General features: G+C 41.0%; 1 protein-coding gene across 2 annotated transcripts in view; it reads right to left on the reverse strand.

The window, feature by feature from the left end:
- Positions 1-16,056, reverse strand: part of gphnb (gephyrin b) — an 87,248-nt gene that overhangs the window by 29,056 nt on the left and 42,136 nt on the right. For both annotated transcript variants that reach the window (XM_054618226.1, XM_054618225.1), the window contains exons 7-8: positions 12,150-12,422; positions 9,725-9,859 (exon numbers count right to left, since the gene is read on the reverse strand). In XM_054618226.1, the coding sequence (XP_054474201.1) occupies positions 9,725-9,859; positions 12,150-12,422 (408 nt within the window). The remainder of the gene's footprint in view (positions 1-9,724; positions 9,860-12,149; positions 12,423-16,056) is intronic.

Genomic DNA, 16,056 nt, shown 5'->3' on the forward strand with positions numbered 1-16,056 from the left:
TATCAACCACACAAGCTCCTTCATCCTCCCTCCTCTTCCTCACCATGCAGCCCCGAAGCTAGTTTAAGGTAGTCAACAGTCCCATCGCAACATTATTCACCCCTGTACCTTCTAAACTCATTCATGGCCTGACAGCGTACCTCCTTCAGGCATCATCAGCACACACATGTACAAAAATAAATGCAACAGCACAACTTATATTTACGAACACACACTGTACACGCAATGCATCCACCCTCATTTCCACACAGCTAATTATACAAAATCCTTCACTTATTAAACAGGAGCAAAAATTACTTTACACACACACACACACACACACACACACACACACACACACACACACACACACACACACACACACACACACACACACACACACACACACACACACACACACACACACACACACACACACACACACACACACACACACACACACTCAAAACCTGTAAACATTCTCTCAGATATGCAGGAGCAAAGACATTACTTACCATCTTCTGCCTGGAGTCGGAACAAAATGAGCTTCCCGGCACATGCACACAAGAACACACACACACACACTTTTACACACTGACTAAGTGGGAGAGGGGGAGTGAGGAAGAGTGAGAGAAAGAGAGAGAGAGAAACAGAGAGAGAGAGAGAGAGAGAGAGAGAGATAAGAAGGGAAGGCTGGAGTGAGAAGGACGCACCAGAGAGCGAAAGAGCAGAAAGGAGATGCAACAGCCGAAGAAGAGACAATAAGGAGGAGGAGAAAGAAGAAGAGGAGGGTATATAGCTGCACATACGGTGCTGCACTAAATCATACACGCATGACTAAGGTTTGTGTGCGCGCATGTCTGTGTGGGTATGTGTGTGTGTGTGCATTTTCCCATGAGCGTCCCCCCCCCCCCCCCCCAAATCCTCACTTTCTCTTTCTCACGTCTAACCTCCTCACTCTGCCTCTCAGTTGTTTTCATACTGATTTGAGATGAGATGAGATGAGATGAGTCGGGGTGTGTGTGTGTGTGTGTGTGTGTGTGTGTGTGTGTGTGTGTGTGTGTGTCTGTGTGGGGGGGTGGGGGGGGCTGAGGCTGATATGAGGTGAGCTACCGGACAAGATGTCTACGGATAGACAAACAAACAGACAGACAGGCCGTGCAGCAAAGGCCTAGCTGGCCGAACCATCCTCCGTTTCCTGTAAGTTTGTTTCGTTCATTTTCAATTACATCCATCTGTCCTTCCCCACCTCCCACTCTCTTTCAGTCCCTTGTCATCTCTAACTCATTAGCTCGTTCACGCCTTCCCACTCCCTGTTCTTTCCTCTCCTCTCTCCCTTCGCTTTTCTCTCTCACTCGCCCCATCATAAATCCTCCACACCTCCAGCAGGCCAGGAGACGAGGAGTCACATTTATGAGCTTTACTGCATTGGAGGACAATAACACATATCTAGTAATACTGCTGCTTTGCTGGACACACACACACACACACACACACACACACACACACACACACACACACACACACACACACACACACACACACACACACACACACACACACACACACACACACACACACACACACACACACACACACACACACACACACAGGCCAAGAGACACAAATGCGGTCAATACTGTCCGGTTAAACCAAACATGAATAATATCAGTGAAACACGAAGGCATGTAACAAGTCCTATCTATCGTTTCCGCAGGGGAATAAACCTGTAAGGAATGATGACACAGGCTATAAAACAGTGCCGGAGCGTCACACTGCACCAGGCCTCATCCGAACAGACCAACAAAACCATCCAGCCACACACTCTCTCAGTGCAAGCATGCACACATGAATCTATCCAGTCCAGTGTCATGGAAATAAAGAAAAGATGGCAGAGCACAAAAAAGCAGTAAAAGTTTGTTGTTCTCAGACCCTGCAGCATCCAGGGTACTTTTAAAAACAACCTGGTTTTCCACTAAAGCATCTTTGTAGGTGAATGTAAACTAAAAATGCAAATACAGATTCAATAATTTGTTTTTTTTAATGAGAAAAGTGCAGAAGAGTTTGAAGAAAAATATTTTCCATCCCTGAGTCTTGCCTGCAGTCTTCCCTTCAGGCGGCACATACAAACATTCTCTAATCAGGGGGTAAAGCAGTAGCCTCTTTTTAGCCTGAGCGTTGAAACAAGAGCCAAACAAGTACAAAAGGAAAATCCTAATGAATCCATTAGGTGACCCCTTTTGCCCTGTATAGAAGCAACTGCATTCATTATGTTTCTCCACTCATTTATTTAAAACAAATCCTTTAATTTGCTACCTTCTGACCACAATTATAGTTAGTTCAAATGTGAAGCAAAATAAGAACCACAACAACAAAACAAAAACAACGTTGTTTCAACAGAAAATAAGGTGCCAGATTAGTGAGTAGGTTGAGTTCCTGTGTGTGATTGCCCAAGCAAAAATAGACACAAACATGCACACAAACAATCCCCTGCAGAGGTCCTTGACAGTGCAGCTAACGGAGCGATGCACCCAGCGGACATTAGCACAGCCACTCCAGCAGAACACACTGCTCCATCTTCACAGCTCCAAAACAGGGCCAAGGGGACAGGGGGGTTACAACACACACACAAACAAACACACATGCATGCACACATTTTCTACTGTATATTATTGATAGATATGGGCATTACAGAGTAAAGTGTCCTGTACCGTTCTGGGTTGCAGAAAGATAAGCTGCCGTACACTGTAGATCATTGATCGGTCACACTGCAGCTGGCTGATTTGACTTTGGAATGGTGCTTACGCGTACAGCCAAGGCATAAATCATTCATCTCCCTCTGTCTGATCATCTCACTCTGTCAATGATCCTCTGTCACTACTCATTTGCAAGTGATGGTTCTGTGATCTGCGTACAGAACGGACTCAAACCAAACAGCATGTGCAATTCACACACCATGACTCTCATATTTGTTATGACTTCTATGAATATCCCACAATCTACTTGAAGTACCCGGTGGGTAAGATTTACAAAATAGAGGAAAAATTGCTAAAAAGTTTTGTCGATCAATTAGTTTATATTCAAAGTTACAACAAGGAACCTTTAACTGGGCATTAAACAGTCTTCATTTAGTACTGATGCTGGGCCTGCTGGAGGGAAGGAAGGCACAAGAGAACCAGAACCAGGACTAAGCGGGGCAGATTGTCAGAGCCTGTTGCAGTAAATTAGAGTTTTTCTGAAGGGACTCTGGTAATCGGAAACACTACTGCTTTTGTCCACATGGACATAGTAGTAGCTTTAAGTCAGCAACAATTTAAATTATGAATTCATTGTTTAAGTCATTTATCAAGCAAAATGACAATTATCTGGTAGTTTCAGCCTCTCAAATGTTAGGATTTTGTGCTCTTGCAAAAAAATAGTTTTTGTTGCAATTTTGTGAAATTTTAAAGACTAAACAATTAATAAATTGAAAAACAATCTCTGAACCCATCAGCTATCTGTCTGACAATGGCCAGCCAGGACTTTCTTTTCCTGGGCTGCTCGTTGTTTACGGTCCGATTAGCAGCTTAAGATGTGACCAGGTCGTTTCATAAGCAGCCAAATTACAAGATCATTTTAAACCAATACAAAGCCAAAGCATCGTCAGACGATAGCTAGCGGGTTCCCAGACTGCATACTGGCCAATGCACTCTTCTGCTCTTCACATGGACTGTTTACTTGCATTCAACCAAAGACTGCTCAAATGGGATTACAAACTGAAACAAAACACTTCCAATACCAAAACCTTGTCCAGTTGCCTAGAGATTTTACATATAAATGCGGGGTATGTTTAAAGTGATTAGTTGGACAAATACCTAGCAGGTTAATTGGTAATGTAGATAATCATTTTTAGGCCAAAGGTGTCGTTAAACTCGATCACAGAAAAGCATAAAGTAAATTATGCGTATACAGCACCATTTCATCCATTAATCCTACTGCTCCAGATTATACATGTTAAAATTGTTCTTATTTTCCAGTAGAATTCACTTCAGGTCTGTTGTATACATGGATATATGAGCTAGCTTCTTTGCTCACTTGTATGTACTGTATGTAAACATGCTGTTGTTGCAGTGACCGGAGTGACCATACGTCCATTGTGAAGGTCATAGAAGTGGCGTGTGCTGAGTTGCACTACTGCACTGTGACGCATTTCCATAAGCGAGTTGATTTCCATAAGCCTTGGCCTTGGCTCCAAAGCCATACATCAAGCCATCAATCTAAAAAAATGCTACAGGACCAATGCAGAGTGAGGCAGTGTCCTCTAGGTGCACAGCCAGCACCTGAAAGAGTTTGTGCAGAGGCATTATAGGAGAGTGAGAGAATTGCATACTTTAATCAAAATAAATGCCAATATCAGTCAAGTTGATGGGATATTTGGAACACTATACAATACATAGAGCGTAAATACTGGTAGCACCTGCAGATGCATCAAGGTGAAAGCTCTAATGGAAAGGGGACAGTACAGGCAGAGGGCAGCACTCAGGCTAAAGAGGCATTATTGTTTTAAGCCTTGAAATAAAATAGAAAACGACGTAAAACGTAATGTGCTTGGTCTTATATTGATCAACTGGCAACCCTAGTTTTTCATTGACAACAGGGCTTGTGGGAGAACAATCTAATATTGTCTGAATAACCAAATATCTACATTCCAGTACTTGTCAACCTGTTGTCTGTTGTATTGTCATATTTTTCTCCAATATGACTATTATTTTTAACTCATCGCCTCCACTGTAGAGATAAAAAGAATGCTGAGTTCCGCAAGAACAACATCCATCAGAAAAAAGAGCACAAACCTTCCAGGGCTTTCCCAACAATCCAAGTAAACACAGGAAGTAGTCCCTGAAAAACGCTGTGGCTGTTTGAGCAAACTGAACCCTTTCCACAGGTTCTGTGGACACGTTATCTTCAACCAAAAAGTGATTTTTACTTTTCATTTAGTTCAACTAAAGGGTTTTAACAGGCTTTAAGAAATAAAGGTATTATGTATTTCACAAAAAAATAGAACAGCCAGATAAAAATAAACACCATTGAAATAAAACTATCCCCAGGTTAGGGAATAGTAGACATAATAGATCCACTTCCGGGTCAACTTGCCATCTGACCTAACTACCTGTCAGTTGGGATCTGCCAACAGCAGAAGTTTCTAGTAGACTACTTTACACAATGGTCAAATAAAATAAAATGAAAACACAGGCTGAAAAACATGTCTCTGTATCAACTTTGGACTATTCATTTAAAGTGCAACCGGAAATTATGTTTTGAGTTTGTAAGACAACCCTGCATCTTATTACATTACATTACATTACATTATGGGTGTACATCTTATAATATACACCCAGCTAAGGCAGTGGTATTTTTTGTGGTTATGCCTGAGCAAAGAGTGAACATAAAAAAATCCAACCGTCTCTAGTGAAAATAGGAACAGGAGACACAACCTCAAAAAACACACACAAATGCACTGCCAACCATCCTCTGAGTCAAAGCCCCATCTCCCATATGCTTCATTAATCCAAACTCACCATTATATAACTGTACTAAATGCTCACAGGAGTGGAAGGGTACAACTACTCTCCCTGTATCTTGTGCATGTGTGAGTGTGTGTCTGTGCTCGTCGGCCTGTGTGTGTGTTTGTGTGTGTGCTTGCATGCAGAAGTCAGACACAGTGTGACAGAGAAAGAAAATCTGGTTACATGAATGGCTGTGGAGCCGCTCAGTTTGTAATCCTTTTGTATCTGCTCACATTTCTGGGCTGTTGGCTGTGTGTGTGTGCTGCATATGAGATGAGACAGTCACTTTCTCCCTTAAGGATAACTTTGTGTGTCCAAATTTACTGTGTTTGTGTGTGTATGTGTGTATGTGTTGTGTGTATTCCCAGTTGGTTCTGTAGACAGATAGGATGGACATCAGTTCATAGAGGCTTTATGCTTGATTGCAAAACCTAAAACACACACACATATACACACAAACACGTTCACATGCAGCATTTTCGCAAATGCAAATGGTCAAAATTCAGTCAAATCATCACAGACTACTTGCACATTTAAAAGTGAAAACACACGCACACACACACACATACGTTCTCGTAACTTGGCAAATGCTACTTGAGCTAAGTGTTGATGCACTCCCCGTGTGTGTATTTATGCATGTTTCTATCCTCACTCGTGCTTTGCTCTGTGAGCCGTGGTGTCGGCCCTGCTTGTGTGGGAACCGCAGCAGCAGCTCTGGCGGTGACAAGATTAAGACCTACTCGTACCTTCATACGCAACGCTGCCAACAAGACCCAGCTAAGAAACGAACACAGCCCCACAGTGGCACATGAAATGCATCAGTGAACAGAGCCATTATGCCTCTGGCTCCCGGGACATTGTGTACATACTGTCGACAGCCGCTTGCAACGTGGGAATTTCAAAGAACATATGGCAGCTTGTAGCTAGGAAACAGCCTGTGACAGAATCTGAATAAGCTACGAGCTATACCTAGAAAAGCCATTAACTGTCTGTTATCTGCCACGCACAAAGACACACATGTCCACACACGCGTGTCACACACAAACGCTGACTAATGTGGTTGGCCAGTGATTGAGACAAGCTAACTGCTCAAACTGAGTCATTGACAAAGAAAGGCTTCAGTGGAGAGACAGGTGAGTGTATTTGTATTTTTGGGCGAGGTCAGGGGGCCAGGACTACCTCTCTGCATCAGTGGAGCCAGTAGCTGCACTGGGACAACTGCAACAGCAGCAGCAGCAGCAGCAGCAGCAGCAGCAATGAAGCTCCCTACTGTCCAATTATTTACATCTGGACACTGTAGATGTAGTGTAGCTCTGCTGAGGTCAAAAACACCTCGGCTAAGTCTGAGACTCTCTAACTATGAGCAGTCTCACAAGCTGTCATCACCACACAGTGTAAAGGAAATAGGGCATAGGTTTTGGTCAACAACGTGGGCCATGTTACATACTGTATATTTCCGTTAATCCTAAATAAAACAATTGTCCTCCTGAGGAGACAAAGACTAAAAAAGAAGCCAACAGTCAACAAAAGGACAATTCTTATGTCATTTTCAGGTTAGATATAGACAAATCTCATTGGTCACTCAGTGAAGCATCACTGAAAAACAAGGTCATATATTTAGATAAAAGAAATTTCAGCTCATTGCTTAATATAAATATATAAAATCCAAACACCATGCTATACACCAAAATAGTTACTCTATTGCATTGTTTCTTAAGGCGTACTTTGAAATACTGCAGGGAGTATGTGAAATTTCGCAAAACTTGGCTGAAAAACATTTCAAAGGAGGTACATTACTGCTAAACTTTTTGAGAACCGCTGCTCTATTGTACAAGGATTTTCAATGAAACCTCTGCAGGTTCAAGACTCATAAAAGCTGTGGCTTGAGACCGGGAATTCAAAAACTCTCTAAGCCGTCTCATTACTTGCTGCTCAGTTCTCCACATCTTGACCGATTGTTTTTACATATGGCTGAGCTGCATATTTAAATATCGACATTTCCAACAGACTTTTAAAAATGTGTTGCTGAGCTCATCCCTCTACAAACACCGAGCAGAGTGAGAGAGAGAGAGAGAGAGAGAGAGAGAGAGAGAGAGAGAGAGAGAGAGAGAGAGAGAGAGAGAGAGAGAGAAAGAGATCTCCTCTGGCTGCTTCCTCTGTCTCATGACCCGCCTATGCACCCGCCCTCCCTCCTCCACCAACATCCCATCCCACTGTTCCCATGGCAACCCTCTCATCTGTTCCCATAGCACCTGCCTGCTGTCCGGGAGACACATGGAGACGTGACACTGACAGATGAGGTGAAAGAGAGAGAGAAACGAGTTGACACCATTTGTGATTTTAAAAACCTGCAGGAGAGATCGGTGAAAACATAGAAGGATACTTGGACATTTCATATTGCGATTTGATGCTTTTAGCATCAATAACTGTGTCACTTAAACAGAAAACAAGCACTCTTTTAACAAACTCGCACCTTTAGCCCAAAACTAGAGCCGTCAACATGTGGTGCATATGGGCTACAAAATGAGCGATAAAAAGAGGCACACATGGAGAAAATGTTAAAGTATCCCGTTAAAGCAGGGACAGACAAAGCAGACTGAGGGGATCTGGTTAAAAAGGATTGCAAGATGTTGAATTAAACCTGGGGAATAATTCTGTAGGCAAACTCATCCAAGCATGAGAACCACAACCTGCTGTCTCCAAAAAACACAAATACACACTCACACACAAACAACAAGGTCTTCACACAAAAGACACATTGAACAGACACAAAACATACAGTTTGCGAAGTTGAGAAACTGGAAGAGAACACCAGTCAAGACTGTGTGAGTGTGATGTTTTGATGTGTAAGCAGGTTCTGCAGGAATGTATCGTTTGTTTTATTTGATCCTGAATTAAAACATAGACATAAATACAAATGAAGAACACATTTGAACCATGCAAAATGCGATAAACAATAAAGTTGAGGGAAAAAAAGAGAAGTAGTACAATCCCTCTCCCCCCAAAGTAACTGAAATTAAATAATGAATCACCATCAGAAATCTTGTTGTTTCAGTAAAAAAGGGATTCCACTAGAAACAATACTGTATTTGTTCGTACACAGAATAGTAAACTGCATAGCTACAATAACCAGTTTGTGGAGGTAAACGCAGTTGAGCTGTGGGAGACAAAAAGAAGGGCTGAGCAGACAGAAAATGGGCTAAGGCAGGCTATGTGTGTGTGTATGAGCCTATAAAGCATGTGTGTGTAGTTGGAGGTGTATGTTCTCTCACTCATATCCTGGGAAAAAACCTGTTGAAGTTTTAGATTAAGGACTTTTGGTGAGCACTTTTTTGGCACTTTTCCAAGGGCAGGTTTAGATTTAGGATTTGGGTTTAAGGCTAAATTTAAAATTGGGATCTGATTAAGGGTTGATATGGGGATTTAATCAGCACATTACACAACAATTAAATGCACACATAGCTTTCAAGTGAAGCAAGAACTACCTGCATTTTAAGCTTCAAAGTTAATTTCTCCACATCCCATCAGATTTATCTTGTAGCCATGTTTGGTACAACTGATTCAGGGTAATGAAGGCAAGACATATACAGGCAAAAACCTTTTTTCATGCATGGTAAATTTTGAGTTTGGACTATTTTTTGTTAATAACATGCCTTTTTTTAGACCAGTGGAAACAAAACATCCAATTACCCATTTTTGTCTATTTATTTGAACTATTTGCAGCTGTAGATTTCTCTAAATTCAACAAAAGTTAGCATTAGATCATTCCTAATACCAACATTTATCATAAAATTTCTGAAAACTTTTTTTTCAGAAAAAAGTTGTCTTATTGTAAGTCAGTTACATAGGGATATCTCCTAGTTACATTTTTTACCCTATTCACTATTGAGTGAATGAGTATAAAATTAAAAAAAAGTTCAGATTTTCTGTTAGTTAATTAGTGCACAACTAAAAGATGGTGCGTCATTTGCAAATTTTAAATTTCAGAACATTTGAAAAGATTAATGTTTTAATGTAATCAGTTGGGGAAGTTTCATAGTGATATCTATTAGTTACATTTTTATCTTATTCACCTGGGATATCTCCCCTTAATATGGCCAACATTAAGCGCTCACAAGGATATAAGTACAAACATGATACATGTGTGTTTGTCTAAATGTATGTTTGTGAGTGAGTGTGTTTACTGCACGTGTACTCACTTTGGGTGTGGGACAGGAAGCGGTCGAGAGGCGGGACGTGGCCTGGGCGCGGGGCGACTCTGAGGGCGTGGTGCTGAGAGAGGCTGTATCCCTGGGCAACACCTGCACACCCCGCGAGATGATGGAGTCTGGGATCTGAGATCACACACACAAGCGTATGCAGACACACGTGCATGTCAACACCACACACCAAAGACCCATAGAGGCAGCACGCATACACATACTGATATTAAAGATCCAGGAGGACACACACACACACACAAATATAGATGCTACAAACCTATATACTGACACAAAAAACTGCAGAAACAACAAATAATTCAACATCTCTAGTGTGTACTCATGTGTCAAACTTAAACAACCACGCCTACTCACAGGGTTGATGAAGATGAACGACAAATGACCTCAAAAATGTGACATGATGATGACAAATAATGAGATATCGGGGGGCGGAGTCTTACCAACATCCTTCTGTGACTGGACAATGAAGTGGGATGTTACCCTGACAACAGAGCCACAAAGCAGGGTCCAGGCTGCAGACAGGGCAGGATAGGATGATGGGTATGGAGAGATACTTGATGTTGCATGTAACTGCACACAGTAGACACACACCACACATACATAGACAAACAGATGTATGTAGAGACACACAGTCATGGTATATGATACACAGAGATATATGACAAACTTAAAGAAAGGAAAAGATTCACTCTTTTTCAACTCAAGAGATTCTAACCTTGATGAAGCTCATTTTCTAATAACAGGAAAACACAGTGTAGTGAGATGTGTCCTTATACTGATAAAAATAATCAGAAAGCATATTCTACATTGGGTTTATTGACTTTACTTTTACATCACTTCTGGCAAAGATGTACTCGGGACAAATAAAGTCAATAAAACCTGAAAGAGGGCTTGCAATTATCTGAGAGCAGGCGGAATCCTTGAAAAGTCCACACAACTGGACCACACACTCTACATGTATGTCCGACAAGGCCAGTCTCATGTCAAACAATTCTCCAAATGCAGCATTTTTTCCAGATTTTGGATGGTATCAGTTAACCCATGCTACAACCAAAAATGTTATTTGAGTATTTGGTTCATCTTTGAAAGAAAAAAAAATACTGTATCATATGAACACATATTTACCACCTATTTGCATTTGGATGCTCATTGTTGATTAAAGTCTAAATAAGAAAAGCCACACATAAATGTTTCATTAAAGCCCCTAGGAAGAGTGCCAGGCTTTCAAGCTAATTCTACATACTGGCCAAATGGTGGCACATTGAGAAAGTGGCGTCTATAAATAAGCGAAAACATTTTTTTTCAAGTAAATCAACTTCCCAGTACGAACACTCTAATAGCCCTTATTAAAACAATTATGTCCATAACGTTTAGCCAACCAGAGTTAATTATTTCTTTCCCTAAAATAGAAATGTTTGACTGAGTACTTCCTGTCATTGGAGAAGAGCTTTATAATAGATTTTGAAGCCGTAAAGGATTGCCCAGTTGATTCTTCTGCAGAAAGCACCAGCAGAGAAATTATTTTATGTTACGGGTTGAAAAACAGTAAATCTGTCATCTAAAGGTGCTACCTGTAGCATTTTTAAACATCGATGTGTTATGTTCTGAGTTATTCTGTACCATCATAACAGCCCTTTAGCAGCCTGGATCTGCTCCACTTATGCTCACATGCTACCACCTCTTCAAAGAGTGATGGAATATCTAAGAAAAGTGCACTCTGTAATTTACAAATTTATACTTTATCTAATTTAAATGTTACAGTATTTCCTTTTAACATGTATCTGCTATGGATCAAAACAACAATATGTCTTTGTATTTTTCTCGTCAACCTACTTCATGTCTACGTGAAAATGTTTCACGTAGACATGAGAGAAAAATAATCAGTTACATAATATTAAACCCTTACAGTTGGAGATTTTGTGCAGCTTACAGTAATAGAAAAGGACACACACCAAAATACTTCAGATTCCCTGTGTATTGTTCTGTGTCAGTAGGTCACATTGTTAAAATTTGACTATCCCTTTAAGACTACATTTCTATAAACACCACTGATGCCTGTCAAAGATGATGGTTATCTGCTCACAACCTTCCCTGTGTTTCCTTTGCTTTAACTGAAGAAACTAACTTCTTGCTTGTTTGTTTGTAGTCCAGGTTTTTCAGGAAATCTAAACTCCAATGTAGATGCTGTAATTTATATCGGCAAGCACTTTTTAGCTTATAGTAATTACAGTCTTGTCTTTTAATCATTTTGGTAAGGACTTATTGATGTTAAAATGCTACCTACAGCACATGCTTGTATGAATGACATACATGAACGTGTATAGATGACGGTTTGAAATGGATTAAGTCAGATGAAAAACTTCAACAGCAAACCCCTCCCCTCTCCTCTCCTCCGCCCTGGTACCTTGGCTGCGATGGATGCGGCGGTGATTTGGGAGGAGGAGCTGTCCTCGGTGGACGCCACACCGCTGTCCTTCTTCTCCTCATCCTCCTCCTCGCACTGCACGCCCTTGTCCTCTGTCTGGCGGCAGGGCGAACTGTTGGGTGGCGGCGAGAGGGGCGGTGGTGGCGATGGCAGGTCCTCCAGCTCGTCCGCCGCCTCCTTTACCTTCACCACTGCGTCCCGCAGGAGGTCGATGGCGTGCGGCAGCGCTGGCAGGATAAACTGGAAGCATTCCTGGAAGCATAGAGGGGCAGAGAGGTGCAAGAGGGAGAAAATGTCAGTGACAGGGATTTGTTGTCTTGAGTTGATTTTCAAATAGTGGTAGTCTCTAAACAGAATAAAAGGCCAGTAAATGTAGTGTTATTACCTGTCACATGTTACATTTAGTACAATGTATATTTCCACAGTACTTATTCTATCAGTACAACAACAGTTTATGATCACTAGTTTGCCTATCTGTGTGTCTGTTTTTCACAAAAATGTTTTGTTTTTGCATCCAAACACGTGTCAAATCTCTTCTCAGTTGCTATTTTTGTGATGAGAGTTGAGCTTCTGTCATGGAAACTCCACACTTCCTGCAGTAATGGCACACAAAATGCCTCACAACCCACCAAATGTTTTCACCTACCTTGACTACATTAGCTCATCAGGGGTTAATGTATGGTACTAGCCAGAAGTTGTGTTATGTTTTTTAATTATGATGGACTTGCAACTGGCTTTGTGTGCATTCTCAAAGTTAGGGAGTATCAAAATAAAAGCCGAACAGAAACAGGAGATATTATGCACTTTGAGATGCTGGAAGGCTTTAAATGTGAAAGAATGTGCAAAAAATACCAAAGTAGAACAGAAGAATGGTTAATAATTAGTGCAAGAAAACGCATTTTGGAAAAAGAAAAAATAAGAGCAACAGACTTCTAATAGAATAAGTGCTGTTAAAATGTAGGTTATTCTAAATCTATCAAGGCAAAAAGTAAAGAGGGAGGATATGTTAAGTTTACAGTAACAGGAAGCAGCATCCACAGCAAAATTAAATGAAAGGAGATCCAAAAAGAAGGAAACATCTCACAAAAATGATCAATTATACTTTAATACAGGTAAAAAGGAAATAAAGGCCTTTCTCTAATCTACAGTAAATCTGTTTCAAGTGTAGGGCTTGCTCCCTTCGTAGTAAAGGTATTTGAGATTAACAGTAAACTGCTATAACCAGTAATACTGTTATCTACTCAGTCCTATGTGACAAATACAGTGCGTGACCCTGCTTGAGGCAATAGAATCACAAGCAGAGATTTTCTCCTCAGCCTCAGCAGATCACAGCGCCTCCTTCTGGCCACATTTATAATAGCTCAAGCTCATTCCTTCCTCCCTCCATCTCGGTTCCCCTCTCTGGGTGTCAGTGTGCCTGTGGGCTCCTCGGCAAGGCTAAATGCTCCATTCTCCTCACTCCCAAGACAAGAGCTAATGTGTGAAATTATTTATCCTTCTGTGTATTTTAAGCATTGAGAAGATACATTATTAATCGCCCCCACGCTTTACAGTATCTACGCCGGCTGCAAACCGGCATTCTGTGAAACCTCTCCACTTCACTTCCTGCTTTATGTGTGCATATCACAGGCTGGATTAAACATGACGATGTTCACCTTGATTTGCTATTCTGGGATGCATGCATGCCCAGAATAGCATCATCCACCACCATGCATGAAAAATACAAAAAAGAGAGCAGTGAGACTCCTCGGATTGGGAGATGAAAGAGATTGAATGGGTAACCACGAACCCGCCAGCCCTGCTGTGTAGCCGCAAGCTAACCTTTCCACCCGTACCCCCGTCTTCACTCACACACACACACACACACACACACACACACACACACACACACACACACACACACACACACACACACACACACACACACACACACACACACACACACACACACACACACACACACACACACACACACACACGCACCTCCCAAACCCCACAGCACACAGTAGACTGTTTATGCCTCTTGCTTGGGTGTTAGAAGCCCACATTTGAACATTTTGGTAGACGGGGAAAAGAGTGTTGGGCTGAAGTGGTGAAGGATTGGGCAAAAGAAGGAGTGAGGATAGTGTCAAGAGCCTGGAGACATTCCTCAGCTCCCCTTTTGTGCTTTCATTGCGTGCCGGGAATTTTTTTTTAGGTATGTCAGGAGTGTTTTTTTTTTTTTCTCTGCTCATATTCTCTGTTTTGTCCTGGAGGAGAGTAACTGTCAAGAACACTAAAGAGCAGAATCCCTCGATATACTGCCAGCGGATGAGAAACACAAACGAGAGAGAAGGATGGAGGATGAGGGGAAGGCACTGCTGTTTTTTTTGGGGGGGGTGTAGGAGATGACGAGAGAGTATGACAGACAGAGAGAGAAGGGGAAAGAGTGAGTGAGACAGGGAGGATGAGATCTCGAGATATGGAAAGAGAAAGAGTCAGAGAGACAGAGATTCGGTAAGAGAGGGCAAAAAAAGAAACTGCAAAAAAAAGACAGTTTGACATTAGGACATTTAAAAAGTGAAGAAGAAAGAGAGTGAGAAAAAGAGTGAGAAAAGACAAGAAATGAAAACTTGAAACTTAACTTAAACTAATAATTCTAAGTGCAAAAGTCAGGGCCCCAAATGTTTGAGAACCGTTTCTATATTGGCAATATTGACCAGTTGTGTGGAGGGACAAATTAATGGTCAGGATATTATGACACAAGTGAAGCCTGTTAGCTCCCATACCTCAAAAGAAACCCTTCAGTGTAGTCTATATCTGTGTTTTACTCTTGTTACCAAGTTGCAACATTAGTAAGTGCATATGGTATATGATATGATGGACTATGGGATAGGTGAGCAGACAAAATATGCTTCTGCCACACAAAGTTATGTTTACTTTTCCATAATTCCCTTTTATCATTGGGCTTTCATTGCAATTTACTTTAAAAGGATTTACTTCTTCAATCCTGTAAAGAGTCTTCATATAAAACAAAGACAAAATGGTAGAATTCAGATGAATTAGGGACATATGGGGCTGGAAGTACACATTGCTTTGTTTTTTTGTGGTTAACAAGCTTAATGGGTTGAGAACCTCAAACCTGGATGACTGACTATTTTATTTAAAAAAATCGTTGTCGGTGTGACTGGGTGTACACCTGACAAATGGTGTAACACAGTGATTAAATCTCACAGAGTAAATTTAAGTTTAAATTTACCCTTATTATTATTTACTCTATTAAGTTTTGTGTTTCTTTTTTCTTTTTACAAAAAACAAAACTTTCCCATTAGACAAAAATGTCATCACAGTGGGTATAAATGTCTTACCCACAGGTAAATATCATCACTGCAGGGGGAAGCATCATCACCAAAAGTTAAAATGTTTGGTGATGAAGTCATCATCACGTGAGGGAATGTTATCTTAACAAGAAATATGCTTGCTACAGGTAACAAATGCATCAGTGCAGGTAAATATATCATGAGCACAGGAAAAAACATAATTGCTTTTCTCATTTCTGAGTGTAGAAATGTAGACACCACCTTTCAGCAACATTACAGCTGCAGGTTCTCATGTGATGTCCAAGAATAGAAACGTCACAGAAGGAAGTATTTTGTTTGTATCTTTTATCAAAGGTGAAAGTGAGCATGTTTCATAGACTGCAACACTTATATTCAGTATAATTTAGCCGACATTGTAGTTTCATTTGTATAACATTAAACTGCAGTTTGACCAATACGATTTTTAAAGGTTGGCTGTAAAAATGATGCTATGAAGACAAATTCCAAATGCTTTAAAGGTGCACATCTGGGTTACCTCAGATGGACTTTTCAAATCTTAAACAGAAAGTCTGTGTTATGAGGTTGGG

Source organism: Anoplopoma fimbria, chromosome 18 (assembly GCF_027596085.1).
Source record: "Anoplopoma fimbria isolate UVic2021 breed Golden Eagle Sablefish chromosome 18, Afim_UVic_2022, whole genome shotgun sequence".
Lineage (NCBI taxonomy): Eukaryota > Metazoa > Chordata > Actinopteri > Perciformes > Anoplopomatidae > Anoplopoma > Anoplopoma fimbria.